General features: G+C 59.8%; 1 protein-coding gene across 10 annotated transcripts in view; it reads right to left on the bottom strand.

The window, feature by feature from the left end:
* MINK1 (misshapen like kinase 1) overlaps positions 1-21,260 on the bottom strand; it is a 63,469-nt gene extending 42,209 nt beyond the window's left edge. For all 10 annotated transcript variants that reach the window (XM_084616636.1, XM_084616642.1, XM_084616645.1 and 7 more), the window contains exons 1-2: positions 21,075-21,260; positions 14-79 (exon numbers count right to left, since the gene is read on the bottom strand). In XM_084616636.1, coding sequence (XP_084472762.1) covers positions 14-79; positions 21,075-21,131 — 123 coding nt within the window. In that variant the 5' untranslated portion in view covers positions 21,132-21,260. The remainder of the gene's footprint in view (positions 1-13; positions 80-21,074) is intronic.
* Positions 21,261-21,607: the final 347 nt, after the last annotated feature.

Below are 21,607 nucleotides of genomic sequence, written 5' to 3'. Positions count from 1 at the left end.
GCCACGAACTCACCTTGTAGACCTGTCCGTACGTCCCGTTCCCGACCACCTCCACCAGTTCGAATATGCCGGCAGGGTCCTGGGGGGGTAACAGAAACAATGTCGGGGTGACTGTGCCACAAACATTCCTGCTGCACTAGCCCACCCTCAGACCCTCTCGGTGCCGGCTTGCCCCGTCCTCCCCCCACCTCAACTCCAGTCCCTGCCCCCTGTGCCGGCCTGCCCCGGAGAGCCCCTCTCCTCCCCCGGCCCCAGCCCACCCTCCAATTCCCAGGTAGCCTTGGCAGGGTCTCTGCTGCGTATCACACTGCCAAGCTATTAATACCATGGCCGGGGCCTGATGCCACACGATGCCCCGGGCACGCAGCACGTGCCAAGTGCTAACCAATATTGGAGGGGAGGGACAAGCCCGTGAGAGCTGGGTGTCACTCCAGACCAGAGGCAGCCGCATCTGTACAGCTGGCCAGGTAGTTCCTGGTTCAGAGACACAGTCAGGACCAGCCAGCCAGGTGACCAGTGCTGAGCGGGGGTCCTGGCTCCCCACCCCTCTCTCTGCCCTCTTCCCACGTGGCTGTAACTTGTTTCATGACAGTACCTACAAAGCCCAGACCAAGACGGACGGAGATCAGGGCCCCAACAGCGCCGCGCAGACCCCTCCCGGGCCGAGAACAGGGCCCCCAGTCTCTGGTGGTGCTCAGACTCCTCCCTCCCTGACTCAGATTGGGGTCCCCATCACACCGGGTACCACACAGACCCCCTAGGCTGAGATCAGGGCCCTCCATTGTTCTGGGTGGTACAGAGACCCCCCCACACACACACTGGACCAATGCTTCCCCCCTCGTTCTTCCTGTTCTCCACTGGCTCAGACACCAACCCTTCAGTTTCCGTCTCCAGGCCCTTCGCCGCCTGTCCCCACCCACCCCATCCTCTCTCGAGATGCCGAGCCCCACCTCCGATTGGAGCCACCGGCCTCCATCGCCCATTGGCGATGTTGAGCCCCTTAGTGCCTTCTCCCACAGCTGCCTTAAACACCGAGCCCCTACAGCCGCCTCCTTCGCCACACTGCCTCCAAAACCCCTGCCCACGGTTAGCTGCTGGTGCACGGAGCCCCTGCCTGGCCCCACCGGGTCTTGGCACGCTGGCTCTTAGACTTTGGGGGAGGATGGAGTGTACAGGGAGGGTTTTACCTCCACGCTGCTGTGTTCATAGCCCAGGAGGCTGGTCGGAGAACGCGTATTGTGCCACGAGGATGAGCCCTGAGCCCTTATCTGATTCCAAAAACACAGGAAGCACTTTGGGGCTGCGCCAAAGCCGGAGAGCGAGGCCATATGAGCCGGCATCTCTTCCACACAGCCCTCTGGCTGCAGCGTCAGCTCCCCCCGAGCACCCGCGGTCCCCTCTGATTCCTGGAGCGGCAGCGTGGGGCTGAGCAACTGACCAAGTTCATGCAAACCAGCCGGCAAAGAACACCCAACCCTACGCCCCGCTCTGGGGTGGGCATTTTACAGAGGATGGGGGGGAAGTCAGAGAGGGGCTACGGCTGGAGAAGATGCTGTGCAGTGAGAATGAAGCTGTCCCGGAGTCCCCGGGCGATGCTCTGGACCTGCTCCCCATGAAGCCAGGCAGGACTCCGGGGGAGTCTCCTCTCGGGGAGCAGCCTGTCTGCAGGACACACAGCTCACCCGGCTTCCCCCTTCCTGGGTCTGACCTCGGAGCCTTCAGCCTCCTATGCCTCTCCGTGCGCTTCCCCCCCAGCAAGTCCGCCCAGGCGGGGTCCTGGGGAAGCCAGAGGGTCCTGCCCCCCAACTCCGCAGTCAGACGGGACTCTCAGCCAGCCGGTAACACAGAAGGTTTATTAGACGACAGGGACATGGTCTAACACAGAGCTTGTAGGTGCAGAGAACAGGACCCCTCAGCCGGGTCCATTTTGGGGGCAGTGAGCCAGACAACCCCGTCTGCCCTTCACTCCATGTCTCCAGCCAGCCCCAAACTGAAACTCCCTCCAGCTCCTCCTCCTCTGGGCTTTGTCCCTTTCCCGGGCCAGGAGGTCACCGTTCTCCAACCCTTTAGCTCTCACCTCGCAGGGGGGAAGGGCCCAGGCCATCCATGGCCAGGAAACAGGGTGTCGGCCATTCTCTGTGTCCAGACCCCTGCCCACACCTGCCCTCTAGGGCTCTGCAATGGTCATACACCCTTATCTCACCACCTAGATACTTAAGAACTGCATGGGAGAAACTGAGGCACCCCCACACTATTCAGAGGAAACATTAAGAACAGTCCCACTTCGTCACAGAAGCTAAAACCGATCGAGTCCTTAACAAAAAGATGAAGTGGTGACTTGTCTGCAGCATCTCAGTCCCTCCATGGGGAGAAAACCCCTGGTGCTGCAGGGCTCTTTGATATAGCGGAGAGAGGCAGATCAGGACCCAGCGGGGTAAACAAGGCACCAGGTTTTCACAGACAGGGTGATGAGCCATTAGACCTCCTCCCCAGGGCAGCGGTGGATCCATCTCTTCCTCACTTCCCACCCGGCCCGGAGCCTTCCTGGAAGGTGCTTTAGAGACTGGGCTCAATACAGGGAGAAGAGGATGAGAACCTCTGTACTGGGTTATCCGGATGGTCTATTAGACGGGTGTCTTGGCGGAGGAATCATCGCCTGGGTACAATGAACGGCTCCAGAAGACAGAACGCAGGGCTCTTGCTGCGCGACTTGCTTTCCTCTTCTTAATTGATTTACTGAAGATCCTCATTAAACTAATTTCTCACAAGGGCACAGGAAGGCGGCTGAAGGTTTTACACGTTCAGCAGGGCAGGGAACAGACAAGAAAGTCACTTAACAAGACACAAGCTGCAGGGAAGCGCCAAGCACAATGTCACATTGCAGGAGCATCTATTAGCGATCAGCTGTTCGCTCTGGGTTGGTACAGGCCCGGACGGGGCCATCTGCAGAATAAACACCCCCTCTGGGCTGGAACGGGAGCGTTCCCCCAGGGATCTGCAGATCCTGAGGGGAATTCTTGGGCATCACCCACAGGAGGTCAGATGAGCCGGTCCTGGCTGTAGGCTCCGTGAAACCGGCCCCAGGATCTCCTAGAATAAGCAGAAATCTCAGCTCACCAGCATTTTGCAAGCATCATGGTGGAGCGAACTGGGACCCTAGAGAGAGAAAGGGCAGCCATGTGGTTCAGACACGGGGCTGGGGGGTCAGGACTCCCCCACAGTCTGTTCCTGGCTCTGCCTCGAACTCCCTGCCTGAGCTTGAGTGAGTCTCTGGACCTCAGTGCCCTGTAAAACGGGAAGGAAGAATAATGCTGCCTCTCTCAATTACTTAGACAGTAAGATCTTCAGGGCAAGGACAGTCCCTTGCTATAGGGACAGGATTCCCCCCCCCACCTCAGCTGGGGGGCTCCGAGAGACACTCGGAGGGACAGGATCCCCCCCACCTCAGCTGGGGGGCTCCGAGAGACACTCGGAGGGGACAGGATACCCCCCACCTCAGCTGGGGGGCTCCGAGAGACACTCGGAGGGACAGGATCCCCCCCATCTCAGCTAGGAGGCTCCACGAGGCACTCGGGGTGACAGGATCCCCCCCATCTCAGCTGGGGGGCTCCACGAGGCACTCGGAGTGACAGGATCCCCACCCATCTCAGCTGGGGGGCTCCACGAGGCACTCGGAGTGACAGGATCCCCACCCATCTCAGCTGGGGGGCTCCGAGAAGCACCCAGCACAACAGGGTCTCCCTGATCTCAGCTGGGAGTCCATGCAGCTTATGGCATGATGAGGTCCCTTTGATTTTGGCCCGGGTCTCTGAGCATCCCCAGGACACAGATCATTGAGGAGGCCTGAGGTAGCTGCACAAATGGAGACAGATGTTGAAACCAGCCCCAAGAGCCCATCGGATCATCCTGTGACTGGCCCTCCACCAGCTACTTCCGCAGGGAGGCCAGTCCCTCGGGCTGCACTAACGTATCTCCCAGAAAGGGTCTAGGCTGCGAGATGGAAACCCCCCCCGCCCCGTGGAGTTTGGTCCCATGCTTGGCCCCACACTGCCAACACCCGCACCTCGGGACAATTCTGCTCCGGTTCTGAATTCCGGGGCTCCCGGGGTGCTCAGGGGACGGGCCACCCGGCCTCAGCAGAGGTGACAAAGCTCTGGGCTGGCTCAGAGGGGAGGCAGCTACTCCCTGTGAATACATGCGGGGCTGTTCTGGGAGCTCTGGATGCGTATGCCCCCGCTAGGCCTCGGCGATAACACATCATGGGCAGAAACGGGTCTGCACCTGTGCGGTGCCCAGAGAGACGACAGAGCGCCGGCCGCCAGCCGAGGGGCTCTGGATCCCGCCCAGGGCAGAGAGGGGCAGGTCTCTGGAGGAGTCCGGGGGCTGAAATTACAGATGCTGCCAAGGAGGCGTGAGCCATAAACTCCTCCGTTCTCAACCTGCTAGGCTGGGAGCTCGTGGGGGCTGCTCCTGTGTGTATCCATGCAGCACCCTGCCCGCTGGAGGGAGGGGTCCACGCTGCGCTTAGCACCACAGGCCCCCCACCCCCCATCTCAGCCCAGGGGTCTGTGCAGCGCCTGGCACAATGGGACCTTTGAACCAGCTTTTCAGACAGCTCCTCCCTGCTCTGCTCCCTGCACTCAACCTCCCTCGCAGCACAGAACCAGCACCCTTCCACGGCGGGGGAAATGACTTTGTGAAAGAGCCTGGGACGCACACCAGGAGACCTGGCTCCCAGCCCCCCATTCTAACCCACCAGACCCCGCTCCCCTCCCAGAGCTGGGGAGAGAACCCAGGAGTCCTGGCTCCCGGCCACCCCTGCTCTAACCCACCAGCCCCCGCTCCCCTCCCAGAGCCGGGGAGAGAACCCAGGCGTCCTGGCTCCCCGCCCCCCCGCCCCAGGAACGGCTCAGTCTGTTGGAGATGGCGCATTGCTCTCAGGGCCCAGCATTCACTGTCGCTCCCTCCTGGCCCTTACACCACCCAAACAAGCTGGCAGCTGACACGAGTAGTGCAAGGGGGAACACAAAAGAGCCCTGTGAGCAGCTGAGCCCCGCCCAGCTGGACCCCGAGCCCTGGCACACAAAGGAATTAACAGAGAAGCCAGGCTGGAATCGGTCACAAGGGGCCTGGGACAGAGGCCAGCTAGCAGGGCTTGCTGCTCCCCTCTCCTGCCTGGACGCCAGGATCCGTGCTCGCAGCCCTGGGGTGGTGCTACCCGGTGGGGCAGGTCAGCGTACGCCAGCCCCACCATCGGGCTGAGCTGCCTCGGCAGCAATGCCTTCTGGGCAAGCGACCCACAATGCGGCGATGCGCCAGGTTACCCTGTGGGGATGACGCCCGGCCGCTGGGGGGATTGTGGGAATTCTCTGCCCGGTGGCAAGCTGCAATCCCCAGCATGCTGAGGCACAGAGATAGCACGGCCTAGCGGGTAGGCCGCTGGGCTGGGAGTCAGGGGACTGGGCTTCTGGTCCCTGCTGGCGCTGGGAGACCTCAGGCAAGTCCCTTCCCCGCTCTGGGCCCCTGCGATTTCCCCTCCGTCCCAGCCTTTGCGTAGACTTGAAGCTTGGGACAGGGACTGCCTCGCACAACGGGGGGCCTTGATCTCTGTGGGGGTCGGCCCTCTGTCTGGCACGACGGGGCCCTGTCCAGTGCCTGGCGCAAAGGGGCCCAATTTCAAATGGGGGGATCTGTGCCATGCTCAGCACCACAGGGGCCGTGGCGTGAGTCTGTGCAGGCCGGGGACAACAGGGGCTCCGATACTGGCTGGGCTCCGTGCAGTGGTCCGCATGGCTGGGGGTCAGGCACTCCTAGAGAATCAGCAGCGTTAGCAGACAGGGAGTCCAAGCAATCCACCCAGGACAATCAGCTGTGTGGGGCTGGGACCCGGGGCAGAAGGGAGCATGGGAGAGGAGTGCAGGGGTGAGCCAGGCAGTGGGTGGGAGGGAGAGCTGGGAATCCAAGGAACCGGTGTTTATCTTGGAGAATGGGATTGGAGCTGGGTATTCTCTTCAGGACACCACGTTCCTGCCCCTGGATTGCCCTTCTGGGGGCCCAGCAAAAGCCTCCTTCCCGCCCCCTTCCTGGCACGGCAATCCAGGTCACACCTCCAGAGTCAACAGGACTTTGTACTTGCAGCTTCCCGACCCACCCTCATTCCCTCAGAGAGAGAACAGCCTGCGTTTAGAGAGGAGAGCTGGCAAGGGAAGGAATCCAAGCGTACAGACTCCCTGCTCCCCACCCCCACAACCCATGCCCCTCCTAGAGCTGGGGAGAGAACCCAGGAGTCCTGGCTCCCAGGCCCCCCCGGCTCTAACTCACCAAGATGGGGTGGCACCATGCCGGCACTGCACAGACACCCAGCACCTGAGATCAGGTGCCCCTCATCACACCGGGCACTGCACCCAGAGCCAGGTGCTGCCCCAGAGAGCTTCCCGTCTCGCAGCCGCAGAAAGGCCCATGGTCCCTGCTGGATCAAAGCGTTCAGCGAGGCCCAGGGAGACGCAGCCCTAGCGTCCTTGCCCCCCTCCAAGAACATCGCCCCCACTGTGCGCCCGCCCCAGCACCACGCAGGGCATGCCAGCCTCCAGGGGGGGCCCTGGGCATCTCAAACCCACTCGCGACAGCGCTCCCAGCACGCTCTAGGGAGGGGGGCTGACCATGGGGAGCCACTCCTCAGGCTGGTGGGGGGGTCCCCAGCTCAGACTGGAGCTCAGTCTCCTGAGAAGTCCCCCAGTTCATCTCAGTGACGCTCCACCTACACCCCGGGCAGCGTGACACAGCCCAGCGCCTGGCAGACGACCCCCAGTTACACGCAGAAAGCCGACACTGAGCACGAGAAGGACAGACGGGCAGCAAGGGGCTTGTAACTAAGAGCACTGGGCTTGGAGGCAGGAGATCTGGGTTCAAATCCTGGCTCTGCTGCAGACTCCCTGCGAGCACGGTTTCCTTGCGCTGTCTAGGATACTGGCTATGCTGTAGTGTGGACGTGTGTAAGCCCAAGCCCCCCTCCCACCCCCACACAAAGCCCTCAGAGTGTTTGTACAATGCACAGCCCCCGGCAGCTACCGGCACACACAGACATCTGAAGGAGGACGAGAACCTTTCGAGCCCAGCTGGGTTTGTTGTCCCTCACTCTCCACGTAATTCGAAAGACCCGTGTAAGTCCCCAGTATGAGGTGGTGAAAGGACATGGCTCCCACTCGTGCCAGCCAAAGGCCTGTTTCGGGGGGGCATCTCCATCTCTTGGGGGCGTCCGACCCAGGCTGGAGCTTTTCTGGGAGCTTTAGTAGGCTAAATACAGGGGCTAGTGGGCGGGATTCTCTGACCCAAGGGTTCAGGCTAGATGGCACTCCAGTAGATTTTTGTCAGACTCTCTCTATAGGAGCCCCGTAATCAATGTATGGTTCCCACCACAGCCTCACACCCTTCAGTGTATTGATCGTCACAGCTGGCATGGCAGGGATCCCCGCTGGTCAGATGGGGAAACCGAGGCACGGAGCAGCTGAGTGACTGGCCCAGTGTCACACAAGAAGTCTGTGGCAGAGCAGGAAATTGAGCTGGCTCTGCCACCTCTAGGCTCGTGCCCCACCCATAAATTAGCCTGCGGAACTCACTGCCATGAGAGCTGCATTCAAGGGCCCTCAGACATTTCTACAGATAACGGGGACACCCGGGGTTGGGAGAGGAAGAGATTCAAAACACAACCAAGAGCATGGCTGGGGGAAGGCACAGGGGATGCAGGCAAGCCCTGGCTGGTCTGTTCAGAGGACCCAGGCTTCTCAGCCACCTCCCTTCGCAAAGCCATCCACCCACCCCCTGGCCCCACAGGCTGCTGGCACAATGTAGAGCGGAGAACCTGGGGAAGCCGGCGCATGGGCAATGCTGGGGTGGAATGGCCCATCCTGGAACACCACAACCCCTTCCCTGCCCCGCGGCGTTCTCCCCAGACAACGTACCTCCCGTTGGCACAGAGCTGGCCCGGAGTCTGCATCTCAGGCAGGTTCAAACATGACCCAATCAGCCCTACTCCCTGCCAGGGGCAATATGGCACTCATTCTCAGTGGCAGCCAGGCAGCAGCTGGAGTCTAGGGTTTGAGGAAGGGGCCCAGGAGCCAGGACTTCTGGGTTCTCTCCCCAGCTCTGGGAGGGAAGTGTGGTCTGGTGGGTTAGAGCAGAGAGGCTGGGAGCCAGGACTCCTGGGTTTTCTCCCCAGCTCTGGGAGGGGAGTGGGCTTGGGAGACAGCAAGGCTGCCTTTGTGGTTAACGGACCGGATGGGACTCAGAGACCTGAGTTCATTTCCCAGCTCTGCCACAAGCTCCCTGTGTGACCCTGGCCACTTCACTTCGCTTCTGTGCCTCAGTTCCCAGCTGTAAGAGGGAGGGGGGGAACCATCTTTCCTGCTCTCCTCAGGGCTGGGAGCAACTTGCGATGGGTTTGCTCAGGGCTTGGCCCTTCAGAGAGGCCCTCAGATTGGGGTGGGGGGGTCTGTGTGACCCCCAGCCACTCGGCCCTGCACCACCGAGGGCATCTCTTCCGCAGCTGCATGTGTGTTGGTGCTTGTCACTTCTGGACCTGCATGGCAAGCACAGCAAGACCACCCAGCATCCACAGCTGTAGACCACCCCAGCGCAGAGGTATGGGGGGCAGTAAGATGGGGAACCCCCAATCCCTTCAAACTACAGCCTGGTGCCCACCAGCGGCGAGGCGACAGAAACCGGCAGCTGCTGGCAAAGCAGGCCAGGGAAGTGTCACGGAGTCCCCGGGCGATGCTCTGGAACTGCTCCCTACAAAGCCAGGCAGGACTCTGGGGAGTCTCCTCTCGGGGAGCAGCCTGTCTGCAGGACACACAGCTCACCCGGCTTCCCCCTTCCTGGGTCTGACCTCGGAGCCTTCAGCTTCCTCTGCCTCTCCGTGCACTTCCCCCAGCGAGACCACCCAGGCAGGGTCCTGGGGAAGCCAGAGGGTCCTGCCCCCCAACTCTGCAGTCAGCCGGGACTCTCAGCCAGCCGGTAACACAGAAGGTTTATTAGACGACAGGAACGTGGTCTGACACAGAGCTTGTAGGTGCAGAGACCGGGACCCCTCAGCCGGGTCCATTTTGGGGGGCAGTGAGCCAGACAACCCCGTCTGCCCTTCACTCCATGTCCCAGCCAGCCCCAAACTGAAACTCCCTCCAGCCCCTCCTCCTCTGGGCTTTGTCCCTTTCCCGGGCCAGGAGGTCACCGGATTCCTTTGTTCTCCAACCCTTTAGCTCTCACCTCTCCATCAGTGGCCAGGAAACAGGCCATTCTCTGTGTCCAAACCCCTGCGTACACCTGCCCTCTAGGGCTCTGCAATGATCCTACACCCTTATCCCACCCCCTAGAGACTTAAGAACTGCCTAGGGGAAACTGAGGCACCCCCAGCCTATTCAGAGGAAACATTAAGAACAGTCCCGCTTCATCACAGGACGCTTCTGTCCGGAGCAGGCATTTCCGATCTTCCCCCTATATATCGAGATAGGAACCTGCAGCTGCGCCCCCCATGTTCCTCACGGCAAAGCCCACCCTGAGGGGAACTGCACAGAAAGCAAGTTCCCCCCCACGGTAGGTTTCAGCTGGGAGTTATCGATCACTGTAGCACCCTGGAGGTCCCAGCCTAGATCAGAAGCTGCCACACAGACACCACCCCAAGACCAAGATAGGGGTCCCCCCCATGCCAAGTACTGTACAAACATATTGTAAGAGACAGCCCCCCCCACCCAATGATCTTTAAGGCTTTGTATGAAAATTGAGGTCCAAAATTTCCTTGAGCAACTTTTTATACACCCCACAAGTTTCTGCAAACTGGAGTGAGATGTGTCAAATCGGCCTCCAGGTGCAGGGGGGTCACAAAACCCCCGTTTCTACAGTGCCTGCACTGACAGCCCCAAACCGCAACTTCAGCGCACCCCAGATTCAGCTTTTGAACCCAACTATTAAAATCAATCACAACTTTGTTCCAGCCTCAAGCCTCTTACAATCTAGGGGCCTGGTCCACTACGCAGCCGGGCGTCCTACGTCCCAGCCTGAACCATGAAGCCATCCTTCTCCAGCGACTTTTTTAGCCTGGGATCACGCACAGGGGGAATATCCAGCAGCCTTGGGCCCTCTGAGCCAAGGTTAACAGGCCAAATGATTCCTCATTGCCCATGAGTCCCCATGCAGCAGTGATCCCTTCCCACGAGCCATGCAGCCCCCCCAAATACTAATGATACCTTGCGCTTTCCATTTACAGATCTCACAGCACTTCACGCTGGGGATTATTACACTCACTGGACAGGCAGGGGAAACTGAGGCATGAGGCAGTGAAGGGACTCGCCCAAGGTCGCTCAGTGGCAGATCTGGGAACAGAAGCTGGGTCTCTCGTGTCCTAGCCCACTGCTGGACCCACTAGATCACGCTGACCCACATCTGTAGCACTCCTCTCCCATCACCCGGGTCACCAGCCACATGGCCCTCAGTGAGCCTCAGAGCTCAGCAAATTCATGCTGTCCCTGGAGAGCCAATACGCATTGCTAACATACCCAGCTCCAGCCGTGTGCAGGCTGTCTCCCCCCACCCACGAGCCCCCATCACGGGGCTATTCCTTCTCCTCCCAGACAACAATGAGGTCACCTTATTTCCAGCCGAGAAACATCACTTAAATGCGTGAGGTGCTGTGGGTTGCCTGCCTTTGCTAATTAGACAGCAGGCCTCGCTGCAGAGAGCTCCCTGTGCCACAAAGAAAAAGGACGGGGGGGGAAGCTGGACAGGCCCAGGGCAGGGCTTCGGAAAGGCCCCGATCCCGCTTTAAGGAGATCGTAAAGCAGTTTTGCTGAGCTCCAGAATGATGAATAAGGTTTCCCTTTAGCGCTTCAGCATCAGTTAATTTCAGTTAATTTCAGACTATAATAGGATTCAGAAAAGAACTAGATACATTCCTGGAGGATGGTCCAGCAGTGGCTATTAGCCAGGCTGGGCAGGGCTGGTGTCCCTAGCCCCTGTTTGCCAGAAGCTGGGGATGGGTGACAGGAGACGGATCACTGGATGATTCATTCCCTCTGGGGCACCTGGCATTGGCCACTGTTGGAAGACAGGACACTGGGCTAGATGGACGTTTGCTCCGACTCAGTATGGCTGCTCCCATGTTATGTTCAGTCAGCCCCACGGCGCTGCTTTCTCCCACAGCCCACGGCAGAGCGGGGAGTTACCCAGCACGTCCCACCCTCAACAGTAAATCACAATAAGGCAGATCCGCGGCCACCACACAAGGTATTGATTTGCATTTCACGGCAGGTGTGTGGAAAAGGGGAATCAGGAGTCGTGCAGCTACATGAAGCCTTCTGCCGGAAGGTGGGCTTGGTCAGACACCAGACTACAAAAGGAGGTCGGGGCTCCCCAAAGCCAGCGTGAAATCCATCCCGGCCACCTGGGATTTTCAGCTCTGCTCCAGACTGTCTGCGTGATCTGGGGGCAGTTCTCCAGCCTGTGATCACAATGGTCCCTGCTGGCCTGAATCTACGGAAAACCCTGGGGGAGTCCCTGCGTCTCCGGGCCTCAGTTCCCCTATCTGTACAATGGGGATAAGATAGCCGCCTTGTCTGATTAGACCATGACTCCCAGGGCTGGCACTGCTTTACTCTGGCTGTGTAGTGCCCGGTACAATAGAGGCCACCAGCTGGGGGGCGGTGTTGTACCTGGGGCAATTACACCAGGAGTCTGGGCAGCTCTCCCCACAAACCTCCACTGAGGCAGGGACCTTTCCTCCAGACCTGTCCAGCGCCCCAGCTCAGCACTCTCAGACTCCCAGCATGAACCATCCTGCAACGAGCCTTTCGCAGCCGGGGATCCAGCGGGGAAGCCCCACAGGACTTCGCTCTCCAGCCAAGGAGTAGGCCCCCACCGCACGAGACACTGCAGCATGCGCCTCTGGGCCAAAAGCACCCTGAGGGGAGCAGCCCATGCCCCCTCCCCAAATCCAGCGCTAGACCAGCTCCGAAAAGGGAGAGGTTTGCTCCGCAGCTGACTTGGGGCAGGTTGGGGCACATCCAGTCCAGGCAGAGAGCAGAGAAGCACCCCACCCCGTTCGCACCAGAGAGGCAGGTCAGCCAGCTGGGGAACTCTGCTGCTGCTGCTGTTTAACGCAAGGACCATCGCCACGGGCTCGGCATGTTACCCCCCGGGCCCAGCCTGCAGCCCCTCCGCCAACCCCCAACGCGCCCCCACCCCCAGCTCGCAACCCTGGGCCCAAACCACCAACGGCAGAATTGCCAAAGGAGCCAGAGCGCTGCCAACTGAGCTCCTCACAATGCCCTGAGGCAGAAGAGTCCAGGGTGCAATTCCCAGCTCAGCCACATGCCTGGGGAATGCTGTAATGCCCTGAACGTACAGTGCCTGGCACAGTGGGATCCTGGGCCCTGATGTGCCAGGTACTGTACATTAGGGGTATTACAGCAGTCCCCAGGCACCCCGTCAGGGCCCAGGACCCCCATGTGCCAGGCACTGTACGTTAGGGGTATTATGGCAGCCCTCAGGCGCCCTGTCAGGGCCCAGGACCCTTCTGTGCCAGGTGCTGTACGTTCAGGGCATTACGGCAGTCCCCAGGTGCTCCGTCAAGGCCCAGGATCCCACTGTGCTAGGCGCTGCACGCAGACCAAAGGGTTGGGAACAGAACCAGGTGTCCTGAGCCCAATGCCCTGGCCCGGGGAGCAGACTGCCTCTCTAGCAGCAGCGTCTGCCGTGCCCGCAGGGCTGGGATAGCACCCCTGGAGGTGGGGTCTGTACAGCCTGTGGAACCAGGCAGGCATCCACATTCCCTCCAGACCCACAGCTCAGCATGCAGCCAGCCTGCTTTGAACCTGTGACCTAGAGGTGGAAGATGGTCTCAGCAGCCTCAGGCGTTTCATTTGCAGCAGTCTCTGCTCCCTGCTGAAGACCCTGCTGGGGCTCTCCAGCGATTGTTCAATGAAGCGCAGTCCAGACAATGAGACCAGCTCTGCCTTCGACCTGCTGGGGGACTTGGGCAAGTCCCCTGTCGACACGCAACTTTTCCCTTCCCAGCATATCTCCTCAGATTGTCAGCTGTTTGGCACAGGGATGTCTCTTGCTATGGACCTGTGTAGCGCCCAGCAGAGGCGAGGACCCTCCGATCTTGGTTGGGGGTGGGGGAGGGCAGAGATGGGCAGTGTTCCCCCCCAATCTCGGTGTGGGGGGGTGAGGGCGGTGCCAGGCAGCGCTCCCCACCATCTCGGGGTGTGTGTGTGTACGCGCATCACTTCCCGCCCAATCTCGGTCAGGGAGGGGGGAGGTGGCAGGCAGTGCTCTGCCCCAATCTCGGTCAGGGAGGGGGAGGTGGCAGGCAGTGCTCTGCCCCAATCTCGGTCAGGGAGGGGGGAGGTGGCAGGCAGTGCTCTGCCCCAATCTCGGTCAGGGAGCGGGGGCCTCTGGGCAGTGCTCAGCACAGCCAAGGGCCCCCCTAATCTCGGCCAGGACAAGGAGAATACAAAAGCTGTTTCTAAAGTGGATTTTTCGGTGGCTGTGAGCCTTTGTATCAGCAGGGAGCCAGGCATGCGTTGCGGCTCGTCAGGAACATGTGGACAGTTAGACATTAAAAGCCCTTATTAGCTCCGTCTCTTCCTTTATTTCGCATCCACGAGCTAGAGCCGCACGATGCGAGTTCAAGGACAGAAGCCACAAGAGCAGGAACGTGTGAAGTGAGCTGTAGCTCACGAAAGCTCATGCTCAGATAAACGGGTTAGTCTCTAAGGTGCCACGAGTCCCCCTGTTCTTTTTATCAGATCCAAAGACACACACTGCAGTCAACAAGTTCTACCTCGCAACTCGCACTGCGCTGAACACCTCAGGCGCACGGCCTGGATTCGAATGCCAACGCCGAGCGGAAGACGCCCTCGGAGTGACACGAAGCCAGCAGCTGCAGCACCCGGCCTTGGTGTCAGACTCAGCAGCAGCTCCCGTTTGGTCACTGCATCTCTCCAGGCCTCAGTTTCCCCACGGTAATGCAGGCAGCCTGTGCTGGAGGACCTGGGAATTGAACTCAGATCTCCCAGGTACCAGCCCAGCGAGTAGAGCCAGCACACCACAGTCAGCCCTGCAGAGGACTAGCTAGCACAAAGCGGGGTGGAGCCATAACTGCAGGGGAGACCATGAGCTGGTTCTGGCCAGTGGGAGGACAACGGGCTGCGAAGAGAGGACACCCCCCCCCCACCTGACCAGCCAGTCCCAGCCAGAGGGGCCAGAGGACAGATGAGGGGAGAGGGGGCCCAGGCGACCCTGTTTACCTAGAGAGAAGACAATGGACAGAGGTGGGGCTTGGGGGAGGTGATAGGAGATGCCCAGCTGGGAAGCAGGGGGGCTCGGGGCTGGAGGGAGGGAGCAGGCAGAGCCCCGCTGGATGCAGGAGAGACTTGGATGTACTGTGTTGAGGGAGACCAGGCCTGAGGAGTTTCCTATGCTGGGGTCAAACGTTCAATAAACCTTTCTGTTTTATGCTGGCTGAGAGTCACTCCAGTCTAGAGATCAGGGGGCATTATTCCCACTGGGAGTGGAGGCCCTGAGGGTCTCCCCAAGGGGCCCACGGCAGAGACAGGCATGCTAAGGCTCAGAGAGGGGTGGTTCCAGGATGGGGGGGCTTAACCCACGAGAGAGAGTGGACCCCCGAGAAGGGCTGTCTCACTGAAGGGAGTTCCCCCCACAGACCGCACGGGGCCAAGAGTGGCCATGACCTGTGAGTCCGTGACAGCTAGAAAGACCACCGCATCCAAAAAGGAGTCGGGGGTCACGGTGGAGAGTTAGCTGGACAGGAGCTCCCAATGCGATGCAATGTGGACCGGGCCCCTACATTGTAAGAGGCTTGAGGCTGGAACAAAGTTGTGATTGATTTTAATAGTTGGGTTCAAAAGCTGAATCTGGGGTGCGCTGAAGTTGTGGTTTGGGACTGTCAGTGCAGGCCCTGTAGAAACAGGGGTTTTGTGACCCCCTGCGCCTGGAGGCCGATTTGACACATCTCACTCCAGTTTGCAGAAACTTGTGAGGTGTATAAAAAGTTGATCAAGGAAATTTTGGACCTTAATTTTCACACAGCCTTAAAGATCATGGGGTTGGGGGGGGCTGTCTCTTACAATATGTTTGTACAGTACCTGGCATGGGGGGACCCCGATCTCGGTCTTGGGGTGGTGTCTGTGTGGCAGCTTCTGATGCAAAGGCTAACGCCACCCTCAGATGCACACACAGGGGAATCTCACATAGGAGCAAGGCACCCTGGGATACTGTTGTCATGTTTGGGCGTCTGCAGTTCAGGAAGGAAGGGAAAGCCTGCCTTATAAGGAGAGATGGCAGGATCGCAATCCAAGGGGCTAAGGGGTGGCTTGATCAGCACCTACGCGGGGCACAAATGTTTAACACCGGGCTCTTCAGTCTAACCCGACCCAAGGGCTGAAAATCGAAGCGAGACAAACGCAGGCTGGAAAGCAGGCGCGACATGTTAACAGTGAGGGGGTTTAAGCACTAGGGCTGCCGTGGCAATTTTTCCATAAAGATGAACATATGAACGGCCACACTGGCTCAGACCGATGGTTCGTCTAGCCCACCAAAGCGGCCTGGGCCAGATGCTTCAGAGAGAACGAACGGAACAGGGTGATTACTGAGTGATCCAGCCCGTCAGCCAGGCCCAGCTTCTGGCCATCGGTGCATGGACAGAAGGGGTGGGAAGTTTTTCTAAAAGATCTGCTCAGTTCACACAGGGATCCATTCAGGGCCTGCACTGTACAGGAAGTCAGATCCCTTATGACTCTAGCCCCACGCAGAGAAAGCCTTTCCACACAGTCCCCAGCTCCATGTCTGCACTAAGGCTCTGAACGCTGCCAGCCCCCGCTCAGCAGCAACCGTGGGAAGACTTCTTGATGCAGATGGGGCAGTCATTCCAGTTAGGGCAGCCAGACAGCTCCCAGCTCGGACTTGGTCATGGGTATTAGCACCCCCCATTTCAATCTGAAGCAGCAAAGCCCAACACATTGCCTTCTCCACACATGGATACAGACAGATGCACCACCTGGCTGGCTGGGTTTGGGGTTAGTTTTTGGCTCTCGTCTCACGCTGCACTTTTGAACACTGTGTGCCTTCCGGCCAAATATCCCTGGCAAGTGACCAATCACCGCTCAGACCAGGTAAGTCAGAACCCAAGTAGCGAAATTAAGACCCCGTCCCCACTGGCAGGGGGTAAGCGTGGCCTTTTGGGAAATCCTGAGAAGTCAGCCATGAGCTCCCAGCGAGTGGCAATGATATCGTGTCCTGCGCTCGCATCCACACTTTAAAAACGATGATGATGAAACATGGGAGAGGGTTTAGACAAGAGCTATAAGGAGGATCGACAAGCTGGCAACCACGCCTCACAAAGCAGCTCAAAGTATTCATCTTACCAAAGACATTAATCACGGTCTGTAAGTACCTACATGGGGAGTAAACAGCTGGAAGCTAAAGCCATGCAAATTCCCATTAGAAATAAGGCATATGCTTCCCACAGCGTGAGTGATTAACCATTGAAACAAGGTCCCCAGGGCAGGGGTGGATTTCCCATCTCTTTCTGCCTTCCCATCCAGACTGGAACCTCTCTGGAAGACGCTTTAGCCCAGCACAATTCTTACACTCAATACAGTGGGAGCTGGGTGAAATTCTCTTGCCTGTAGGGTACTAGATTATCTAAGTGTCTCTCCTGGCTTTCCTCTATGAATCGGGGCAAACCAGATGGGACGAGCAGATTCTGTGCTTAGGTTGCCATTTAGCAAAGGCTGATGCATACCAGGGTTTACTCCAGAAATGCACCATGCCCAGCCCCTGCACTTCCAATCAGATAAGAAATGTGTCACTTCCTGTCCTAAAACACTGGGCCCTGTTGAACAATTGTTGCATTCCACCCTACTGGCACCGCAGTTTCTATCAGCAAAAGAATCGCCAGAACCAGGGTCCATTCAGCCCAGAGCCTTGTAAGAGCTGTTGGAGACAAGAAACCCTGCAGCCACGGGATAACCTGTCTCTGTTACACAGAGGATGAGTCGTGCTTGTGCCCTGAAGAGCGAGAGTCTAACTCTTGTTTTTCTTTTCAATCCTTACTATTACCCACATAAAACGTCTGATCATTTGTTTAAATCTCGCTAAACTCTTGGCCTCTTGTGGCACTGCTTTTTAAATGCAGTGCCCAGCATATTTCCTTTGGCCAGTTTTAAATGCGCTGACTTCCACTTCCATTCCACATCATCTGGCGAGACGGAGAATCTACCACTGCTGTAGGCAGTTTGGGCCAACGGCTAATCACCCACACTGTACAAAACCTGTGCCTTATTTCTCGCATGAATTTGTCTGGCTTTATCTGCTAGCCGTTGGTTTGTGTGCTGCCTTTCTGACAGATTAAAGAGCACCTTGGTACCGGATATTTTCTCCCTGTGATCAGCGGAGTCCATGACTGGGTGCTACCACCTGAATAAGGCAGGCAGATGTTGGGGATCCTTTGGGAAGGACAGAAAGACTGCAGCCAGCTGGGAAGAAGTTCTATCCACCCACCAGCAATGACATCTGCACAGAGCCAGCGTTACGAAACCTCCCTCGTTTGTCTGTGAGATAGACGGTGGTTTGAAAAGAGATGTAATCACATTCCAAAGCGTTCCGGAGCTGTTCTGCTGAGGGAGGCGAGAATTCACAGCACAGGCCGACCTGCAGCCGGCACCTCGGTTCGTTCCCATTAAACACAATTATAAACTAGGGTTCCTGTAAAAAGGGAAATGGTTTGCCAGGGACTTCGGGCCAGTGACTGATTTTATACTGGTACCAGCACCACAGTTATGGGGAAGATCTAATTATACTGGTATAAAGGCAGGTGTTGCCTTGGCTAGAGCACTGGGAGACCTTCTATTCAGAGCTCTGACGCTGATCTGTTAGGTGACCTTTGATAAGGCACATCCCCGTTTTACAGATGGGGAAACTGAGGCAGGGAGTGGGTATAATGATCGACGGACGAAAAGCATTAGCCTTTATTATATATATATATATAGCCTCATTATTATAGGTGATTATACTGGTATAACTACATCGATCTCAGGGCTTCTCTACACGAGACACTACACCGATAGCACTTCTGCGTAGACACTATCTACCCCGCCAGGAGGGGTTCTCCCATTGGCGTACGTGATCCCTCAAGGTCGAGGGAATGAATGCTCCAATGCAGAAGCTCTGCTCTGTACTCTGCATGAAACCCCTGGCATGCCAGGCTAATCATTATTCACCAGCTCGCCTCAATCCTGAGCAGAGCCGCCACGTTGCATTGCCAAGGTTTTGTGGCGATGGCCTAAAGAACTCCTGCTTGTTAGCACTGCAGAGCCGGGGATGTCAGAATCACCATTCCCACACAAGGGCGCTGGCAGTGTGGGGGGCTTGATTGAGGGTGATTTACCACCAGCCCAGCACAGCAGAGGAGAATACTCCAAGACGGGGCGGTTATTCAACATTTGAAAATCGGATTTGGGGTCTAGCAGGTTGATGTGGGCCAGGACAGTGACCCCATGATCCATGCCTAAGTGCTACCATCCATGAACCACTGCAGCAACAGCTCCCCACTCTGCCCCCTGAGCCAGCTACCAACATGTGCCCTCCCTGCACTGCCTACTGCTGCACCGGTTAGGAACGCAGAGGCTGGGCACCATCGGTGAAATAGGAGAGACGGGGGAGGAGAGAACAGGGTAACGCAGCAGCATGCGTGGGGAAGAGCTAGTGAGATCATTGCAGAGATGGGGGGACGGGGTAACCACAACAACGCCAGTGGGGAGGAGAGCAAAGGGGGAAAACAAGGAGTCAGGGTAGCAGCAGTGACACTGGGAGGGTGGGGGGGGGAGACACAGGGAATCAGGGTCACTGCAGGGACACTGGGAACCGGGGATCAGGGTGAGTGCAGCGACGAAGGGGGGAAGCGGCGGAGGAACGGGGAATCAGAGTCATTGCAGTGACACGGGAGGGACACAATGAGTCAGGGTAAATGCAATGACCACAGCCGCTGCAGAGACACTGGGGCGGATAGCAAGGGGGAACGGGGAGCACGGCTCACATCCATCTAATCACTTCCCCATCTGCCTAACCCCACCGCAACAGCTCCGGGGGGAGGGGGGAGAGCGGGGGGGAATCCCTTGAGTCACATCCCCCAACCCAGGGACAAGGGGGAGGGTCCAGCAGAGATGGGGGGTGTCCTCCCAGGTCCCACAATGGGGGGGGGGGCGACTCATTTAGCCCAACCCGAACCCTCCCCTCACAATAGGGCCCAGAATAGGGGAGGTGCCCCCTTGTCCCAACACAAGGCCCAACCCAAGCGGGGGGCTCTTCCCCCCTCCCCCCACATCAGAACCCCCCCCGTAGGGGCCAGCCCAAGGGGGGGGCTCTTTCCCCCTCCCCCCACATCAGAACCCCCCCGTAGGGGCCAGCACAAGAGGGGGGGCTCTTTCCCCCTCCCCCCACATCAGAACCCCCCCGTAGGGGCCAGCACAAGAGGGGGGGCTCTTTCCCCCTCCCCCCACATCAGAACCCCCCCGTAGGGGCCAGCACAAGGGGGGGGCTCTTTCCCCCTCCCCCCACATCAGAACCCCCCCGTAGGGCCCAGCCCAAGCAGGGGGCTCTTTCCCCCTCCCCCCACATCAGAACCCCCCCCGTAGGGGCCAGCCCAAGCGGGGGGCTCTTCCCCTCTCCCCCCACATCAGAACCCCCCCGTAGGGGCCAGCCCAAGCGGGGGGCTCTTCCCCTCTCCCCCCACATCAGAACCCCCCCCGTAGGGGCCAGCACAAGGGGGGGGCTCTTTCCCCCTCCCCCCACATCAGAACCCCCCCGTAGGGCCCAGCCCAAGAGGGGGGGCTCTTTCCCCCTCCCCCCACATCAGAACCCCCCCGTAGGGCCCAGCCCAAGAGGGGGGGCTCTTCCCCCCTCCCCCCACATCAGAACCCCCCCCGTAGGGGCCAGCACAAGGGGGGGCTCTTCCCCCCTCCCCCCACATCAGAACCCCCCCGTAGGGGCCAGCACAAGAGGGGGGGCTCTTTCCCCCTCCCCCCACATCAGAACTCCCCCGTAGGGGCCAGCACAAGGGGGGGGCTCTTTCCCCCTCCCCCCACATCAGAACCCCCCCGTAGGGGCCAGCCCAAGAGGGGGGGCTCTTTCCCCTCCCCCCACATCAGAACCCCCCCGTAGGGGCCAGCCCAAGAGGGGGGGCTCTTCCCCCCTCCCCCCACATCAGAACCCCCCCCGTAGGGGCCAGCACAAGGGGGGGGCTCTTCCCCCCTCCCCCCACATCAGAACCCCCCCGTAGGGGCCAGCCCAAGAGGGGGGGCTCTTCCCCCCTCCCCCCACATCAGAACCCCCCCGTAGGGGCCAGCACAAGGGGGGGGCTCTTCCCCCTCTCCCCCCACATCAGAACCCCCCCGTAGGGGCCAGCACAAGGGGGGGGCTCTTTCCCCCTCCCCCCACATCAGAACCCCCCCGTAGGGGCCAGCCCAAGAGGGGGGGCTCTTCCCCCCTCCCCCCACATCAGAACCCCCCCCGTAGGGGCCAGCACAAGGGGGGGCTCTTCCCCCCTCCCCCCACATCAGAAACCCCCCCGTAGGGGCCAGCCCAAGAGGGGGGCTCTTCCCCCCTCCCCCCACATCAGAACCCCCCCCGTAGGGGCCAGCACAAGGGGGGGGCTCTTCCCCCCTCCCCCCACATCAGAACCCCCCCGTAGGGGCCAGCACAAGGGGGGGGCTCTTTCCCCCTCCCCCCACATCAGAACCCCCCCCGTAGGGGCCAGCACAAGGGGGGGGCTCTTTCCCCCTCCCCCCACATCAGAACCCCCCCCGTAGGGGCCAGCACAAGAGGGGGCTCTTTCCCCCTCCCCCCACATCAGAACCCCCCGTAGGGGCCAGCACAAGAGGGGGGCTCTTTCCCCCTCCCCCCACATCAGGCCCCTCCCCCAGCCCCCCAATAGGCCCCTCCCCCTTCACCTGTAACCCCCCGTTGCCAAGGCCGCCGTGACCTTTGCCCTCTGCCCCCCTTACCCTGAGGGCGGAGAGGTCGATGTCATCCAGGCTGCGGGCGGGGGCCGGGTCGGCCATGTCCGGGGCGGGCTGGGCCTGGCCGGCTCCTCACTGCGGCCCCATTGGACCCACCCGGCGCCGGGCTCCGCGCACCGACTGACAGCGGCGGCCCCCGGGCGGCGAGCGGAGCCGCACTGCGCAGGCGCCGGCAGGTGGGCGGTTGGGCGCGCGCGGCGCGCCTGCGCCGAGGCCCAGGCGGGCGGCGCGTGAGGCGGAAGACGGTTGCCGACCGCGCAGGCGCCGTCTGCGGGGGGAGGGTCACGGGTCGGCGCATGCGCGGGGCGGACAGTGAGGCGCAAGAGCAAGATCGAGCGCCATGGCGCCCTCGCCCCCCCCCTCACCTCGCGCGCATGCGTGGAAGACGGGGCGCGTGGGGAAAGCGGCGCAAGGCGCGTGTGCGTAACCGCGAGTCAAGGCGGGCTCCGTCCCCTGGTCAGCGTCTCTCCCCCACGTGACATTTACGCATGCGCTGGGTGGGAGACGCGGGGGGAGGT

Source organism: Lepidochelys olivacea (genome assembly GCF_965140295.1).
Source record: "Lepidochelys olivacea isolate rLepOli2 genome assembly, chromosome: 28".
Lineage (NCBI taxonomy): Eukaryota > Metazoa > Chordata > Testudines > Cheloniidae > Lepidochelys > Lepidochelys olivacea.
This window is presented reverse-complemented; position numbering and strand designations above follow the sequence as displayed.